Here is a 19,286-nt window from a genome sequence, read left to right on the forward strand (position 1 = left end):
TTTTGTTTGTGTGCAGCGATGCTGCGTGTGACATAACAGAAATGAATTAAACTCAAGAAAGCTGTAATGCAAGGTTGGATTCTGCAGAGCACATAATAACCACAAGAGGGAGCCAATCAAGTAAGTTTATAATATCTATAAACCACAACACGTTAAAAGTGGTGTACAACTTAAATGAAATAATTGATTCGATATCAAACTTGTCATTTTGACTATCATAATTATTACTAGTTTCAACGGGAGAACACATTTAATTACCTCATTTTACTGCAGAGTGGGCTCAAGTCATTGTTTTGCTAATTCCAAGAAGTTCTCACGTCTTTCCAAAGAAACGAAAAAAAAAAGAAACTGGATTTATAAAGTAGAATGCATATGAATACAAAATAAAAAGTTTCTTCATTCAGCAAGGCAGCATAAATTATATTATATATATAGATATATATATTTAGATATATCTAGAAAGATATATCTAGATAAATATATATATATATATATATATATATATATATATATATATATATATATATATATATATATATATATATATATATATGTGGCAACACTTTGAAGGGGTGTGCATAAGACTGCCATGATGCACATAAGCATGACATAACACCTGAAAAGTTGCATTAAAAATTTCAACTTTGCATTGTTTGGTATAACGGCACTTTTAATGCAAAGTTTCATTAAAACTTGTATTAAAGGTCAATTTAAATGGTCAACTTTGCACTAAAGTGCAATTATTCAGAGAATGACACTTAATGAAACAGTCGTAAACATTCATGAAGACTCCTTCATGTTTATGACAGTGTCATGTCAGCCTTATGCACAACTTGTGCACAAGACAATATTTGAATATCTCATATATATACAGTGACTCACAAAAGTGTTAATTAATGTCTAAACAAAAGTGAGTACACCCCTTAGTGAAAGCTCCAGGTGTCAATATTTTGTGTGGCCAGCATTATTTAACAAAACTACTTTGACTCGCCTGTTACCAGGAGAGTTCACTGGAGCTCACCGGTTGCCACGGGAATGCTTTTCCACTCCTCCATGATGACATCACAGAGCTGGTGGATAGTCAAGACTTGGTACCAACCAGTGACGTGCGGTCAGGGGAGGCAGGTGAGGCAGTGCCTCACCAGCCATCATGGAAAGAAAGAAAATATATAATCATAAAGTAATTTAAATTGTTATATTCATCCGGTGGTTTGTACTAAAAAATATTTATTTTTCATGTAGCTTCACCAATTTCGATTTTTATTTGTTCAAAATCGCTGAATTTTCTTATTTTCCCATTCAAATGCTTGGAAGCGATGCCGGTGAGGCAGCAGCGAGCTCTGCCTCACCTTGGATTGCGCAACCCCTGGCTCTGCGCTGGCTGCTAAGCGGAGAGAGCATGTTGCTGTACGGCGTCAATAAAATGGTTTAAACTAATTTAATATGTGAACTTATTTCCAATAATTTAGCTTATGTATATAATGTACAGTGCTTTTTGTCACCAACTGTGTTTGTGTAACGTGTTTCGTGTAATGAGCGATTATAAACGGCAGAGAACAGGTTCGAGGTGAGGCAGGCAGTTCTCTTGCCTTCAAGATCCCAGACGTTCGTCTTGTTCACTCCTCAACTGCCGAGTAAGTGACAGCGAGCTAGGCTAAACGATTCGGGAAGCAAGTCAAGTGCAGCGATAGATTATAATAGAGATAGTGATTTTTTTCCTCTCGCTTATCCCGACTTTCGACATGGATAGCCATCCATGTCAACATTACAACACTAAAAAAGTTTTCTCAAGTGGACTTTCAATCGAAGCAGGAGATAATATGTGTGTTTTGTGAGCTACAGTTTGTATGTGTAAGGATGCAGAAGTGAAACATAACCTGTAAACTGCTGTCAATCTATGCATCTATTTGCAAATCTGATTCTGATGACGTCAGTGCCTCACCAGCTATGAACCTCACCGCACGTCACTGGTACCAACCATCTGCTTGAAGATGCCCTAAAGATGTTCTATTGGCTCCAGTTCTGAAGACATGCAGTCCATCACCTTCAACCCTCAGCCTCTTCAATAAAGCTGTGGTGTGTTTGGGGTCGTTATCATGCCCTGTGATCCAGTTTCCAGAGGGAGGGGGTCAGGCTCTGCTTCAGTATTTCACAGCACATATTGAAGGTCATGAAACTGAACTCCCCAACACCTGCTGCGCTCATGCAGCCCCACACCATGGCATTCCCACCGACATGCCTGACTGTTGGCATCACATACTTATATTTGTACTCCTCACCTGACAGCTGCCACACATGCTTTACACCATCTGAGCCAAACAAATTAATCATGGTTCCAATAACTCATGTCCTTTGTTGACATGTCTTTGGCAAACTGTTTGCGGGCTTTCTTGTGTCCAGACTTCAGAAGACACATCCCTCCAGGGTGACGGCCATGCAGACTTATTTGATGTAGTGTTTGGTCTGAGCACCGACAGGCTGACCCTCCACCTCTTCAATCTCTGCAACAATGCTGACAGAACTCCTGCTCCTATCTTTCAAAGGCAGCACTTTTAATGTGACACTGAGCACGAGCACTGAGCTTCTTTGAGCGACCAACGCGACGTCCGCTTTGAGTTTGACCCTCCTCTTTTAGAAAGCTGGAGGATATTGGCCACTGTGCTGCAGCTCGGTTCCCGGGTGTTACCAATCCTCTTGTAGCCTTGGCCATCTTCACGTAGCGGAACGATTTGTCTTTTAAGATCCTCAGAGAGTTCTTTGCCATGAGGTGCCATGTTGGGACTTTCAGTGACCAGTATGAGAGCGTGTGAGAGCTGTACTACAACATCTAGCACACCTGCTCCTAATGCACACATAAGACCTAGTAAAACATGTTGGAGGAAAAATGACAAGCAGTGCTCAATTTGGACATTTACGGTGTAGCCTCTAACAGGTGTACACACTTTTGTTTAGGCATCAATGGGTGTAAATAGAGTCCTTTAGAGGGAGGAATAAATTTACACTGTCATATAAGCTGCACACAGAAACTGTTTTTCATTGTGTCAAAGTGTCATTTTGTCAGAGTTCTCCCATGAAAAGATGTTCTTAAATATCTGCAGAAATGTGAGGGCTGTACTTACTTTTGTGACATGCTACAAATGCTGCTGTGCTTTTGGGTATGAAAAGCACACACCATGTCATGTCTATTACATCTCTGCCGTCATAAACCTGAAGATAAGGCTCATTTCTGATCCGACTCTCCCAGTCCAGCACCACAGCTGCAGAGAACCAGGAGGGAAGAAGTTGTCTCACTCCTTACAGCTGCACCATGGATTACAGCAAGTCGATGGGAACTCCTTCCACCAACCAGCCGTCCGCTCCCCCATCCTACCAGGACATCTCCTTGCATCCCCCTCCGTACTCAGCACAGCCTCAGGTAGCCACCAGCATCCAACAACACACCTCAGTCTAATAATCTGACCCGTTTTCTCTCCCGACAATGTAGCTGAACAGATCTGAGACAAAGGCAAGCTGGAGAAAAATAACATTAGAGACAAAGAGAATGACTTTTCTGTTTTCTTGCATTTCGCCGGATTGTTTCTGCTGTAATCTGCTTTGGCTTTCTGCAGCTGAATTCATAATAATTAGGTTTAATCGGGAATATGTCTTATTTAATGCCTACTTCATAAAATATTCCATGACATCTTCAGGGATGTAATCTGTATGAACCATGTTAACCACATAAATTGCCTGGTGAAGCAGGCAAATTAAATTAATATTAAATTTCAGCTTTTTTTACTTGTTTTCTGCCTCGATAGTTCAGTGAGAACTGAACCAGAGCAGAGCCTGGACTTTTGACCGGCCTGTATAATTTTTATTAGAATTACAGGAAGCCATAATGACAGTGCTCATTAAATGAGTACATGTGGTAACAAGGACAGGCAGCACAAGAAAATAACGTTAAACATAATCCCATAACCTGAAACACTAAAATCCTGTAAAATTGGATATTTGTTTAGGCCAGGGCTCTATCAGTTTGTATTTAGTGATCATACGATATTTTCACAGTTTTTAACAGTTTTTTCTCTAGTCTCTGAGCCACAACATTCACTTTCTCTAAACGACAAATGCAGCCAGATTTTCTCTAAGGTTTCAGATCCCTTAGACACATGTTTTAAATTTTTTTATTTCGTAAACTGCTTTAGTCGTAAAGCACTCACTGGCATTACTACCACAGTGTCACGTAAAAGTCAACTTTTATTGAACATATCTAGCCTCACACTGTTATCAGTGTCTATGTCAATTTATTCCAGATATTCATCCAATCAAGTAGGTCAACTCATCAAAGCTTCATTACGCTGAGTGTGGAGTCAAACATACCGCTGCAGTTTGTTTTGTTTTGTTTTTTTACAGTTTTTCTGCTCTCCTTCAGTCTAAAACAACATGAACCACTCAGACTCAACAGTGAGTTAACTGTGTGTGTTTCAGGTCTGATCTACAAGATTAACATGATTCAAAACAAAGAGACATTCTAAAATACATCAAATGATCTGCAGTGAAATGTATATTAAGAAAACGGAGCGTATTTTGGATTTTAACCGTACCATCCCGTCTGACTGACCTGTTGTGTAAAAATGCTGAATTCTGATTCTGTATCAGGGTTGTAAAGGTACAGAACTGTTTTTATTTTTTTATTTTTAAACCATCCATTCAGCTCCAGTTGTATGACTTCAGCCTCCTCAGATGTACGCCACTGACATAAACCCTTACTTTGAAGACAAATAAAACTGGCGAAGGTGAATTAAAACACGTGTAAAGGAGCAAAAACTAACAAAAAAAACTGAACATTTGCCTTGAAGGTTCAATCTTTTACCTCTGCTCCTTTGTGGAAGAGTCATCTTAGACAGATTAAGATGTATTTTACGTTGCTTTCCTTCAGGGTTACGGGTTTTCACAGCAGTATGTCAGTAGCATTGACCAGCAGCTGAATCAGCACCACATGCAGCAGCCTTTCTCCATTGGCCAGCAGCATCCAAGCCTGGAGTCAGCAATGCCAGAAAGCCCCGTTAACGACTACTTTGGCTACTCCATCTTCACCATGGTCTGCTGCTTCTTCCCACTGGGAATAGTTGCTCTTGCCAGCTCCATAGCAGTAAGTATATCTTAACTCGTATTTCGTCAGCCTTCTTATTAGGCGTCAGAGAGCGTGACCCACACACAGGTCAGCCGAAGAATGTGTGGTATCTGTCAGATCCCCAGTCCAAAACAAGCCAGAATAGACGTTGTGCCTGGACTTTCAAAAAATCTGGGATGAAGAAATGGTCCTGCCAGACTTCTTTCTGCAGTCGTCACAGGAATGAAAGTAATGTTCATTTTGCTTTCATTGCTGCATTTTAATTACATTTTAAATGTGGACTGGTAGGATATTCTGAAAACATCAACTGGGTTTATACATTTAATAAATTCAGGATTTTCTCTAATCCTTAAAGACATAGGCTAATATTTGTACTTAATCTTTCTGTGTTATGAGTTTGGGATCACTATCCTGTCGGAGCAGCCATTCGGGTTCAACTTTAAATAACTGACCCAAAGTGTCACACTTTGGTAAAAGGAAGTGGCAAGACTATAACCTGACAAATCCAGGAACAGGTTACCGTCCAGGTGATAATAAATTACGTCATCAGCACATAAATTGTGCCTCTCTCTTCAACTCTGGACTGGAGTTGAGCTTTTGAGACACCAACTCTGAGCCTTGTAGCCGTTGAAGACAAATTGGACCCTTAACAATTCACAAGGTGTTTCACAATGGTTGATGGGTGAATGCAGAGTAAATATAGCCTTCTGCTCTGGTTGGTTTCAAATTGTTTCGGCATTGACGGCACATTTATTGGGATTTTGTTCGGATCATTGTTGGTTTGTCAATCAATCTGTTTCAATTTTCTGAAAACCAAGTTTTCAGAAAAGATAAAAAGAGTTGGCTACTTAATGCTGGAGTTTACCTTGATTATAGCTACCTTCCTGAAGGCCACACAATAGTTTATTGCACCAGCGTTTAGAGAATCACGAATCATTGAGCACAACATTTGCACACAAGGCAGTTTAAATAAATTTTCACTGCGATAGAAAATGTAGAAATACCATTAAAATTAATATTAAACACAAATAAGAACAGAAAAATGCTAATTTATGACCATTTCCATAAAAATTTTACTTAAAATGAATTTGACAAAGTTCTGACGCACTCAGATGAGTTTAACGTCACTTGGCAGGATTTATTTTCCATAATCCAGATAGTCAGAGCCATTAAATACCCAAATCCCATGTCAGACAGGTCCACGTCCTCAGGACCAAGAGGTTCTAGTGCACATGTGTCAAACTTAAGGCCGCCATAGATTTTTGTGTGGCCCTTGAGACTCCAGATGCTAAATTACATCAGAATTTCACATAAAATCAACAGATTCCCACGTTTTTTACCCGCTAATTCATAACTGTGAGTGTATTGCAAATTTTTGGCTAAAATGGTCAGAAATATTGGGTTGAACTGACCACAAAGTCCTACCTGTATTTTGAACTTTTGCGACACCCCTGCCTCAGCCTTATTTGATGTTAAGTTACTAGTTTGTCTGTGATCGATATGACAATAAACAAAGTCACCATCAACGTCATACATAAACGCAAATATTGCAAAATCCTTTGAAACTATTTCTAAATTAGTCCCACAAAATCAGTGATTTTATTTGCTAAAAAAATTTAAAAAATCACATTCGCAAAGTCGTGAAGGGACTGAACAACTTGAAATGATGTTCAATTTTAATTAGTAAAATGCAGAGACCGATATTGATTTATTTTTTAATAAATTGTCAATGGGTATTAGTACATTCTGGGATGACCGGCCCTTTAAGAACATTCATGATCTTGATTTGGCCCAAAACAAAAATGAGTTTAACCCCCTGTTCTAGAGAGTAGATGAAACCATGTCCTGTTTTGTTTCCTTTGCTTTCCTCAGACTCGCAACGCTGTTGCCAGAGGTGAAAGGAGGATGGCAGAGCAGAGCAGCAGATTGGCCCTCATGATGAACCACTCAGCTCTGGCAACTGGGATTGCAGTTTTTTCCATCTCGTTTGCTTTGATTCTTTTTCTGTTTGTAGCATAATAAACTATATCTCTCGTGCTTTTCTCTGTCTGCATCAGACAGACGTAGGAAGGCATCTGGCCATTAAATCTGACTGGCAGCTAAAAGTCATCTGATTGAAGATTTTTCCACTTATGACTTCAATCTGTTTCAGTGTTTCTATCTTCAGTCTCCAAAGTCAATCACAATCAGTGATGTTTTCTTTAAAATTGGGATTCTGCAAATGTTTTATAATAATAATAATAATAATAATAATAATAATAATAATAATAATAATAATAATAATAATTATTATATAGTTATTATTATTATTATTATTATTATTATTATTATTATTATTATTATTATAACAATATAATTATTATATAGTTATTATTATTATTATTATTATTATTATTATTATTATTATTATTATTATTATTATTATTATTATTATTATTATTATTATTATTATTATTATTATTATTATTATTTCAGCCATAGTGACGTTTCTGAAAAACGTTTTGTGACTTTAATGACAAAGTCACAAAACCTTTTAGTGAGTCGTGTTCTCACTTAAACCAGGAAAAAGAAGAAGAAGAAGAAATACTGTTGTTAATTTATAAATCACAGAACAGCTTAGCGTTAAAATACATTAAAGATCTGCTTCTGTTGCATGAACCTTCCAGACCACTCAGTTCTTCTGGTTCTGGTTCTGGTTCTTCTCTGCAATCCCAAGAACCAGAACCAAACAGTGGAGAGGCAGCATTCAGCTTCTATGCACCACAAATCTAGAACAAACGTCCAGTAAACTGAAAAGATGCTGAAACACTGAGATCCTTTAGATCAAGACTAAAATCCCACCTGTTTAGAGTTTAATTTGATAAATAACTGGAACACTGATTAACAAAGTTGATGCATATTTGACTGACTATGATTATTCTTGACTTATATGGTGGCATTTGACAAAGTACAATGTTTATTACTTGTTTCCTAATTGGTTGATGCGTTTTTATGGTGTAAATCACTCAAGAGCTTTATTGCTGAAATGGGCCATAGAAATAAATTAGAGTTGACTTTACTTTAACTGAGCATAATGCACACTTGATTAAAGTAAACATGACTCTCCATAAAATGCTAATCTTTTCAATAATGTGATACGACCTGCTTAGTTCTGTGTAAATACTGATTATCATTACTCTTAACATTTAGCTAAAGTTAATCAAGATATTCTATTTTTTTATGAGTGTTAGTTTATTTTTGTTCTTAAATGATTGAATGTTTATGACGTATGGAAGAAATAAAACAAGTACCCGGATAATTCTGTGTTTTTCTTTGCAAGGATCAGTTTGTAGGTTAAACAATTACAGGAAGTTAAAGTTGGTAAAATCGATATTTTCCAACTTTATTCCCCATCCATCCATCCATCCATCCATCCATCCATCCATCCATCCATCCATCCATCCATCCATCCATCCATCCATCCATCCATCCATCCATCCAACCATAGATCAATGAAATTTTAAAGGTAATTTTGATTTTTGCAAAAGTGAGGGGCCTTGTTGACCTTTTGAACTTTAAACTTTTATTAATATCAAAGCAACACAAACATAGTTAAGTTGATTGACACCAATTCTGTCTGATTTGCAGAAGGAGGAGGTGGAGGGGGCTGGTTGATGACCTCTGGAAACATTTATTGACGTCTTTAAAATGATAGCGACACAAAGGTTTTTGCTGCACAAACGCAGCACAAATGTAGCACAAACATCTGACACCATTTTTGTCTGATGTGAAGAAGGTGGAGGGTCAGCACCCTGTGACTTCACATGAATAAGTGGGAAAATGAGTTTCCAAATTGAAATCTAAGGAACAAAAAAAAAAAAACAATAAAAATGAAACAAATTCGTACTGAGAGGTTCCATTATTAGAAGGATTTAGTGTCGTGTTAAGATTGATCTAAAATCATTCTAGATAGACAACCGATCCACATACGATAACAGGAAACACTCTGCCAGCAGGTGTCACCCTCGGGCAAAATAAATGACATTTTCAGCAGTGAACCATTTTTTTTAACATAATGGTTCTAAAGTGTTCATAGTTTCATAAACCATCGTCTCACCATCACTAAAAAGGAGCAATAAAATGAAGGTGCTGAGGAGAGACAACTAACAAACAGAACGGACACAAGATCTCCTAAATTAACAGTTTATATACCAAAGTATGCAGTCAAGAGAATACATGAAAGAGCTCAATAGAAATGAATGAATTGCTATGAAAAGATTTTAATGGCATTTACCTTTCCTTTGATACACTGATTACTGATTAAGGACAGCAGAGAACCTGGTAAAGCCCTCAGTTATTTAAATCCTGACTGTCAACTAACCTGTCCTGTCAGCATCTCCTGCACAGATATGGAGCTGTTTTAAATGCTCTCTAGATTGTTTTGACCGGACCATCCAACATTTACATCATCCGCTGAAGCACACCTGATGGTGGTGATTTCACTGACTTTCACAATTCATATTAGAAACCTTACTTTTAGATTAAGTTTGTGTTAAATAAATTCACATTTCAGAAAAACTTGTTAATGGCGTTTCTCTTTTTGCTGTGACCAGCATGCTGGAGTTGGCGTTACGTCTTAAGGATAATATTATCCTCTTTAAGATCAAAGGATTGTGTTCCTAACCTTGGCTTTTTGCCATTTGAAAACAATCTAAAAATGACTAATTTCCCTTCTTAAAATTAATAATAGGTCTGAAGGTTGCTTGTTTTATTTTCCTCCAAAATTTTTTTGAACTTTTGTCTGTTATGTGATAAAACACAGACTAGACTGCTCTGCCTTCTGTGTGAAAGTCAGTACAAGAACCCGGTCATTCCCACTACCCATTGTCGTCATAAACCTGTAGATAAAGATAATTCCCGATGCTGCTCTTCTACACTCCCAGCCTAGCAGCACAGCTGTAAAGAACTAGGAGGGAGGAAGTTGTTTGATTCTTCACAGCCACATCATGGATTACAACAAGCCAATGAGAAGTCCTTTGAGATGGAGCGGTGAGAATCCCTCCATGATGCGGTCTTCTTCTCCACCACCTTACCAGGACAGCGGCTTCCCGTCAGCACAGCCACAGGTAACCATCAGAGTCCATCTATATACCGCAGTATAATAAGTCTACCCGTTTTCCCTCCCAATGATGCAGATGATTTGATTTGAGACAAAGGAAAAATTTGAGACAAAGGAAAAGTTGGAGAAAAATAACATTAGAATTTTATAAATTAAAACACTGAAATCCTAAAAGACGGGTTATTTGCTTAGCCTAGAAACTCAATAATTCCTTGATTTATCAACAATGTGTTATTATTCTGTGGGTGATGTTAAGTGATCACCACTCATAAGATACTTTTAAAGTTTTTACAGATTTTCTCTTCCCTCTCACCTCACAGTAGGTAGAAACCTCTACAGCTGCTTCTGTGTTAAAGTAGTAAATCTGTGTCAGTCCGAGAGCCTTTACCGGTATTATTTTCTTACAGCTGTAAATCACTGATAGCATGATAGATTATCATGTGAAGGCCAACCTTTATTGCAATCTCATAACATGTATTGAGAAGTCCACACTGTTATCAGTATTTTAGTCCCTTCAGTTTGGACTCACATAATCTGTTGGGACATAAATATCAATAAAGACAAAAATAGTAAGCGTTATCCGTACTATCCCAACAGAATATGCTGCTGTGTAAAAATATTGAACCCTGCAAAGTTTTTACAGGGTTTGTAAATTGCACTTTTTAATTTGAAAAATATCCTATTACCACAAAGCTACACCTTTTTCAAAATCCACGGTATCCTCCAGAATGCCTTCCTCTGCCCTCCAGAAGCGTTATGAACCGAACCAGTGACAATGGACAACTTTGGTCGAGTCCAACGCTCACCATTGGCATAAGTCATTTGCAAACATGACTTATTGCCGACAATGAGGGCCAAACTCTGATGTTGGTCAAACAGGGATCTAACAGTCCATGTCAATGGGCCTGGTGCTCGATATTTCCATGGGACTCTCCGAGAGACATGGTCAAATGCCTTCTTCAAGTCCTCAAAGCTCATGTAGACTGGTTGGGCAAACTCCTACGCACCTTCTGGGAACCGGCTAAGGGTGTACAGCAGGTCGGATGTAAGCCACACTGCTTTTCCTGAATCTGAGGTTCGACTATCTGACCAATCCTCCTCTTCAGAAACCCTGAATAGACTTTACCAGGAAGGCTTAAGAATGTGATCCCTCTGTAGTTGAGACACATTCTACAGTTTCCTTTTGTGAATAGGAGGATCACCACCTCAGTCTGCCAATCCAGGGGAACTGCCCCCCAATGTCCATCCAAAATTGTAGAGTCTTATAAGCCAGCACAACCCCATAACATCCAGGCCCTTGAGGAACTCTGGGCAAATCTCATCTACCCAAGGAGCCTTACCACTGACCTCAGCACTAGAGATTGGAGAGCCTGACCCAAAATCCCTGGGCTTTGCTTTCCAAATGCAAGACATACTGCTGGAATTGAGGATGTCTTCAAAGTATTCTACCCACTGACCCACAACATCCTAAGTTGAGGTCAGCAGCACACCATCCCCACTATAAACAGTGTTGGTGGTGTACTGCATTCCTCTCCTGAAACACTGGATGGTGAACCACAATCACCTCAAAGCCGTGTGAAAATTGTTCTCCGTGGTCTTTCCAAACTAGTCCCACCTCCAGGTTTTTGCCTCAGTGATCACCCAACCTGCATGCTGCTTGTCCTGACAGCATCCATCATCTGCTCCGGCATCCCACAGATCAAAAGCCCCAATAGGAGTCCTTTTCAGCCTGACAGCATACCTCAACATCACATCAATAGGTTCAAGGGTTGTGGCCATTACAGACAAAGACAACCTTGTGGTCACAGCTCCAATAAGCCCCCCTCCCAAGACCATGTCAGAAGTTCTTCCAGAGTTGGGAGTTAAAGTTCTGTCTCAGCTCTGCCCAATGTTCCCAGCAGACCTTTAAAGTACACCTGGGCCTGCCAGGTCTGACAAGCATCCTCTCCCACCATCGGAACCAACTCACAGTAGTGCCTGAAAACACGATGTATCTTTATGTCTCAGAAACGCACCCAACCTGAGGACCTGTCTTGTGAACCTGAGACCTGTGAATGTCATAACATGTTTACATTGGAAAATATGTTTTGTGCAGTGCCCTATAAAGGTTTGTCCCGAGATCTTGAGGGACTTTACTGGCTTTGTCCCTCTGACTGGTCTCTAAATTTTGACTAACTCGCTAAATTTTTACTAACATTAATCTCTAAATTTTGTGCTTACTTATTCTGTTCATGTATTACTTATTCAAGTCTGTCTTACAGAGTCTTCACTTATGCATCCCAAAGATGCATATGCGTTGTTCTTCTACCTTTTCTTCCAGGTGAGGAATTATCTCAAAAAGAGATTAAGGTGTATTTCATGTTGGTATTTTTCAGGGTTATGTACCTACACAGCAATATGGCTCAGGTTTTGACCAGCAGCCTAACCAGCAGCCTTATGGGATGTCCAACAAGCAGCCAAATCAGCAGTCTTATGAAATGTCTAACCGAGAGCCTGACCAGGAGCCTTACGGGGGGCCTTTTCAACCCCAGCCGCCATTCAGGCAATCTTTTCAGCAGTCGAACAAGCAGCCTTATGGGATGTCGAACCAGCAACCCAACCAGCAACCCAACCAGAAGCCTTACGGGATGTCTAACAAGCAGTTCAACCAGCAGCCTTATGGGATGTCAAACCAGCAACCCAATCAGCAACCCAACCAGCAGCCTTATGGGATGTCGAACCAGCAACCCAACCAGCAGCCTTAGGGGATGTCTAACAAGCAGTTCAACCAGCAGCCTTATGGGATGTCAAACCAGCAACCCAATCAGCAACCCAACCAGCAGCCTTATGGGATGTCGAACCAGCAACCCAACCAGCAGCCTTATGGGATGTCTAACAAGCAGTTCAACCAGCAGCCTTATGGGATGTCAAACCAGCAACCCAATCAGCAACCCAACCAGCAGCCTTATGGAATGTCAAACCAGCAACCCAATCAGCAACCCAACCAGCAGCCTTATGGAAGGTTTAACCAGCAACCCAACCAGCAGCCTTATGGGATGTCGAACCAGCAACCCAACCAGCAACCCAACCAGCAGCCTTATGGAAGGTTTAACCAGCAACCCAACCAGCAACCCAACCAGCAGCCTTATGGGATGACTAACCAGCAACCCAATCAGCAACCCAACCAGCAGCCTTATGGAAGGTTTAACCAGCAACCCAACCAGCAGCCTTATGGGATGACTAACCAGCAACCCAATCAGCAACCCAACCAGCAGCCTTATGGGATGACTAACCAGCAGCCAAATCAGCAGAAGCCTTTCTCTAGGGACCCAGAGCAACCAGAAAAGCCAGGCATCTTCACTGTGGAGCCAGCAGTGGCAAATCAAGAATCAGGCCCTGTTAACGACTACTTTGGCTACTCCATCTTCACCATGCTTTGCTGCTGCCTGCCAATGGGAATCGTTGCCTTTATTAACGCCATTGCAGTAAGTACATCTATCTCATACTTGGTCTACTTTCTTCTTTTAAATTAAAGTTTCACCCGCAAGTCAGTCAGCTGAAGGACCTGTGGTATCTATGGAACAACTTTCTCAGCAGCAAATGAGATAGAAACGTTGTATATTTTTTTTTGTCAAATATCCATCCAGTCATCTATCCATCCATCCATCTTCTTACACCCTTCTCCCTAGTGGGGACGGATTAGTCAAATACAAATGATAAAAAAAAATTCTTAAATTCAGAAGAGCTTCTCATTTCTATTCATTATTATATTTAGGATTGGTACATTGTACTAAGTGAGGGCAATTATGAAGATGATGGACAACCTTTACAGTCTCTAACTTCATGCCAAATCAACAACTAGATAGCAAATCTTGAACACGGTCGGGTTTTCCAACACTTTAATTATTCCAGACACAAATCATATCTGGCTTTGGAAGTTCTAAAGCAAGATGACAGCCTTCAATGGCTTTCCCAAAGCTCGTATCTCAGCTACCTCCAGGATCATGTCCTGAAATGCCTATGCCAGTGGTCCCCAACCTTTTGTGGGGTGAGCATTGTAAGGATCGAGACCGATGCCGTTGTTTATTACTCATTCTGCTGCACGTTGACGCCAAAACGTAACCGACAGCATCCGGTTTAGGATTTTCAAAATAAAAGCTCCTCCAGACTCAATACATAGAACTGACATATTTAATTATTTCTTGCGCGGCCCGGTACCAATTGGTCCTCGGACTGGTACCGGTCCTGTCAAGAAAATCCGAGATCATCCCACTTCCCCATGCTGGAGATTTTAGTTTAACAGTAAAAATAAATAAAGTTATCTTTAAAATTAATTACTCAAGTAAAATCTAGACCCAACATTAGACTTAAATGTCAATAAAATCAATTTGGTTGTGTGTGTTGTTTCTGTCTCCTGCAAACTTTGCTTTAATTCTACTTTTTTCTATTTAATCATAAGAAATCATAGTCAAGACAGAGAGAGTCATGAAACAGGAAGAGCAGGTTTCCTGGAAAAAGAGGAAGTAAGTTTCCAGCCTGCAGATTTATAAAAATAGTTCAGACTATTACTTATCTCAAAGCATGAAAGTTTTAAAGAAAGAAATCTAAACATTGTGAGTAATTGGATAAGATTCAAAGTAAAATACTTATATTAATATTGGTTTACTTGTAATAATACTTACACTTACACTTGCATTAGTGGGAACTCTTACAAGTAAAACAAGTAACTGTAACTTTGATATCAAATAATAAGAATCATGGATTATTCTTGGTTTCTTTACAGAAAACATTTGTAATAACTCACATTAAGATTATAATAAGAGTAACTGATAAATTATGGTTATCATAACATTATAAACGAATGATAAATCAGAGAAGTAAAAGAAGTTATAAATGTGATTTTTACTCTGAACGTGAAATGGTGTAAAAGGTGTAACTGCAATTAAAGATCACTGATGTGTTGGAGGTAGATAGTAGGTGAAAGGTTAAGGGAAAAGGGGGAACTAACAGGAGAGCAGAGATGGTCAACGCCTTATTTGGAAACAGGTTGTTAAGCAACCTGAGACATTAGCACAGACATCAGGACACAATGTCTCTAAGACAGTGATGGAGATGAGATCATCTGTCCAAGCAGGTAGCCAATGAAATAAGCACAGCAACAGTGCTAGCCAATGCAAATGAACCAAAAGGGTGGATGAACCCTATAAAAGGTGGGTGCAAAAGAGGAAACTTTGGTTGGATCCTCCAGGCAGCTTCGAGTCAAGATCGAGATGGACAAAGAACTCTGCAGCTGAAGAAGAGCCGGGGCCACAGAGCCGAAGACTGTCCTGTTCATGGGGACCAACCCGTCTGCCCCGCAACATGTGGCTTCAAATTGCACTTCTCTCATCAGCTGGGTTCAGACCCCAAAGACGAAGATGAAGACCAAGGTAAAGACAAAGGCAAAGACAAAGAACAAAGACAAAGAAGAAGAACTGATGTCTTCCTTCCTGCCAGCACCCAAGTCCTGTGTGACCTCACCATCCATGAGGAGAAGAAAGCTCATCAGGCCTACAGAGATCCCTGCCTTCGCGACCAACATCCTCCTACTGCTGCAACACCTCCTTCATCATCAGGCCAGGTCTGGGGTTCGAAAAGCCAAACTCTGTCCGTCTCTCTCAAAGGTTCCCTTTTTAGTTCTCAGTGTCAGCATTAGGGAAAGATAGACTAGATGATTGATTTTTCTTATTTGATTATTTCTGCTACTGAATTAAGCTGTACTGACCCTTGCAAAATTGCCTTACTAATAAAATATTTAGCATAAAGAAAATCTAAAAGATGTTGTGGACATTCGATTAATGAGTCACCTTAAAGTTCTTTGATGGTTGTAAAATAGCTATGATGTTCGATTCTGGAGAGGAAGAGGTGGAAAATGTTTATTGGTTCCTGATAGCCCAAATTTAAAACATCATCCTTGGGACTCGCCCGAGTCACTAAAACCTACCTGGTTCAGTAACAAGAGCAAATTGTAATAAAAGAGAACGAGCGACCGTTAACAGGTGTGCTCTGTGAAACTAGTTGGCTGCAGGCTGCTCAGTCTGGCTAATTCACAGGGGGAAGAAGGGTGGGACACCTGGATGGAGGTCGTCAGAAACCAGGCGAATCGTTTCTCGATGCCAGCTTAAACAGAGTTTACTTCAGTTCTGGACAGGGTAAATCTCAGCAGATTTAGGAAACTCGATTAACCCGTTAGATGGAGAGCTGGTACCACATCTCCCCTCTCAGAAGAGGAAGTAGAGAGTGAGTGAGTAGAGAGAGAAGAAGGGGGGGGGATGTGGCGCAATAACAGTCCACAGCCCGGTGGTTGGGGACCACTGGCCTACGCCATAAACTCAACAAATTGGTTGGTTTGAACTTGCATCAATATGTATGTAGATCGGACATTTTTTGGCACTTTTAGGTTTTGACATTTATTGGTCTGTCAATTAATCAGTTTTAATTTTCTTAACGCCTTGGTGGTGTTACATAATAGTCACTTAACATTCACTTGACTGAGTTGGCCGCTTTTTATTTATTGGTAATGATTTTCTACGGGGCCAGTCAGCGAACAGAAAGAGAAGTTATACACGATGAGATCAATTTTATTCGCTGTTTTAGATTTGCAGTCTGCCTGTAGTTTTAGCAATGGGAGCAGAATAAAAGCTCCCATTGCTAAAACTATGCAATGTTCAGTCCAAAGACTGAATTAACATTAGCAGCCGCCTCGTTTGGCTCGGCTCTCCTCTGTCTTTGCAGTGAAGGATGCTTGTTTGAGCCTTTTAGCCTCAGACTGGTGCATTACCAAAGTCATGGACAAGTGATGCATTGTGTAAAATTTCAACATAGCCCAAAGCCTTTGAATGGAGCAACTAGCATAGGACAAGGCGTTGGTTTTTACAAGGCTAATTTAATCTTGGTGAAATAAAAAAAGCATAAACTCACATGTTTATTGTGCATATAGTGTGCATTGAAGAGCTACTGGTAGTTGTAAACTCACTGAAGCTTACAGCTAAGCCTCAGTTTAACTTGCCTTTGTGGGGTTTTTTTAAAAGACTTCTCTAAAGTGCCAAAGAACCATGAAATATGAGTAACATGTTGAGTAACATGTTGAAGTTTACATATTGATCAAACCTTGATCACAGAGCTCTAATTTGCTGAAGACTAGACAATAGCTTAATTTACCAGTGGTTTAGATAGCGACAAGTCACTGAGCACATTTGTTCACAAGAAAGTTTAGTGAACTGAGGTAATGTAGAAAGACATCAAAAGAGCCCTGAAGATTCAGAATTAAATAAAAATGATAAGCATTTTTTTTTGGGTCAGAGTCTGCTAAGTTACAAATCCAGTTAAGCTCAGACAACTTGGAAAAATTTTAATTAATAAATAACTAAAATGGTTTTTGGTGATGGCATCCTATTTGATTATTGTATGATTTCAAAAAGAAAATCTTTGAGCTGAATTTTATTCAGGGATATAACAGCAAATGGGAAACTGAAAGAAATGTGCCACACTTCATATGTTCTGAAATCTGTTTGTCTTTGTCACACGTTTGCCCCTCTTTGTGCTGCTCTTGCACACACAGTCCCAACAAAAGACAGTGTAGTTACTGATTTTAATGTTGAATGACGTGGATGAAGTTCAAGGCGTGCAGATTATTTTACAAGACACATACATATTTCCTGGGAAATATTAAAAGCATGTGTATCATTAATGAACATATATTGTACCCCAATGTGAGAATGAGATGTGATGGCTACAGGAAATATGATTCAGCCTTTATTCCTCATCAGAGGACAAAGTTCTGATAAACACAGTTGAGTTGTAAAGTCTGGATCTGGACTTTGTTTTCCGTAATCCAGATAGCCAGAGCCATAAAATACCCGGGTCCTCTGTCGGATAGAGCCCAAACCCCATTGTGCCCAGGTCCTCCGTAACAAAAGGTTCTAGAGAGTAGATGTGACCATGTCTTGTTTTCCTTTCTTTGCTTTCTCTGCTCCTCAGACTCGTGATGCCAATGCCGCCGGTGACAGACAGAAAGCAAAACAGACCAGCAGGCGGGCCCGGATAATGAGCCACGGGGCTCTCGGAATTGGGATTGGATCTTATGTCTTGATCATAGTTCTTGTTGTTGTGTTAGTAGTGTTGAAATGATAAGCTGTTCATCTCACACTTTCTCCTCTCTTTTGTCAGTCTGAATCAGGTGCGCAGACAATCGGCCAAGTGTCATCAAAATCTGTCTGCTGCTAAAAAGTTATCCATCTCACTGACGAAGATGCAGCAACTTATTAATTTAACATGTTCGACATGTTTCTAATTTTTGTCTCCACAGTCAATGATAATTGTTCCTCTGTTTTCATTCTCGTCAGAATTATGCAGTTGTTTCTTATTATTTTATCATTATTTTAGCCAAAGTAGCATCTATGACAAACCTTTTGTGACTCAAATTGAATGCAATACACACTGTAATATGTTACATATGTTTCTCATAAAAAAAGGAAATTCTATCAATCACTTAATATGATCTCTTAGTTTTGTGTAAAATTCTTATCAGATAATGAGAGTGATCATTTGCATTTCTCTTAATAACTTTTGACTAAGTGAATGAAGATGTTTTTGTTTATGTGTTAATTTAATATTACATATTCTATATGAAGTCTTAAATGATTAAATAGTTACAAGTATGAAAAGTAAATAAAACAAAAACTACTTATTTATGTGCTTGCTTGGTCTGTATCAGTTTGTAAGTTAAAGAATATGAGTTCATATCCACCCACCCATCCATCCATCCACCCACCCATCCATCCATCCATCCATCCACCCATCCATCCATCCATCCATCCATCCACCCATCCATCCATCCATCCATCCATCCATCCACCCATCCATCCATTCGGTTTCACGTATTAAAGTTGTCTAATGGAGGTTGGGCATTTATCAGGTCGTGGCCCCCTCTGGTGGACACATTTAAAAGTGCTCAGCTTTTCAAACTAGTGATGACTCCCCAGTGAACCAACCAATATAAATCTCTTGCTAAAATACAAGAGTCAACAAATAAATTAAGTTTCAGTCAGTCATCGG

At 39.5% G+C, this 19,286-nt stretch overlaps 2 protein-coding genes across 3 annotated transcripts; both read left to right on the forward strand.

Moving 5' to 3' along the window:
• The first annotated feature begins 3 nt into the window (after positions 1 to 3).
• On the forward strand, positions 4 to 7,315 carry LOC122831547 (proline-rich transmembrane protein 1-like). Its single transcript, XM_044117825.1, has 4 exons — positions 4 to 120; positions 3,245 to 3,415; positions 4,919 to 5,131; positions 6,986 to 7,315. The coding sequence occupies exons 2-4, from the start codon at positions 3,308 to 3,310 to the stop codon at positions 7,130 to 7,132; spliced, it is 468 nt and encodes a 155-aa protein (XP_043973760.1). The 5' UTR covers positions 4 to 120; positions 3,245 to 3,307; the 3' UTR covers positions 7,133 to 7,315.
• Positions 7,316 to 13,470: 6,155 nt separating this feature from the next.
• Positions 13,471 to 18,872, forward strand: LOC122831551 (proline-rich transmembrane protein 1-like). Of its 2 annotated transcripts, none has more exons than XM_044117836.1 (2): positions 13,471 to 13,675; positions 18,210 to 18,872. In XM_044117836.1, exons 1-2 carry the CDS (start codon positions 13,475 to 13,477, stop codon positions 18,357 to 18,359), a joined length of 351 nt encoding a protein of 116 aa, XP_043973771.1. In that variant the 5' UTR covers positions 13,471 to 13,474; the 3' UTR covers positions 18,360 to 18,872. The 2 variants fall into 2 exon arrangements, 1 of the variants encoding a protein (XP_043973771.1); XR_006370711.1 differs by lacking the exon at positions 13,471 to 13,675 and adding an exon at positions 15,752 to 15,810.
• Positions 18,873 to 19,286: the final 414 nt, after the last annotated feature.

Source organism: Gambusia affinis, linkage group LG05 (assembly GCF_019740435.1).
Source record: "Gambusia affinis linkage group LG05, SWU_Gaff_1.0, whole genome shotgun sequence".
Taxonomy (NCBI): Eukaryota; Metazoa; Chordata; class Actinopteri; order Cyprinodontiformes; family Poeciliidae; genus Gambusia; species Gambusia affinis.

Bases quoted from the DNA above. Each gene is read 5' to 3' on its own strand.
- LOC122831547 (XM_044117825.1), top strand. From the start codon at position 3,308: ATGGATTACAGCAAGTCGATGGGAACTCCTTCCACCAACCAGCCGTCC. The intron at 3,416-4,918 runs GTAGCCACCAGC...GCTTTCCTTCAG, and splicing joins CGTACTCAGCACAGCCTCAG to GGTTACGGGTTTTCACAGCA. The intron at 5,132-6,985 runs GTAAGTATATCT...TGCTTTCCTCAG, and splicing joins CTCTTGCCAGCTCCATAGCA to ACTCGCAACGCTGTTGCCAG.
- LOC122831551 (XM_044117836.1), top strand. From the start codon at position 13,475: ATGACTAACCAGCAGCCAAATCAGCAGAAGCCTTTCTCTAGGGACCCA. The intron at 13,676-18,209 runs GTAAGTACATCT...TCTGCTCCTCAG, and splicing joins CCTTTATTAACGCCATTGCA to ACTCGTGATGCCAATGCCGC.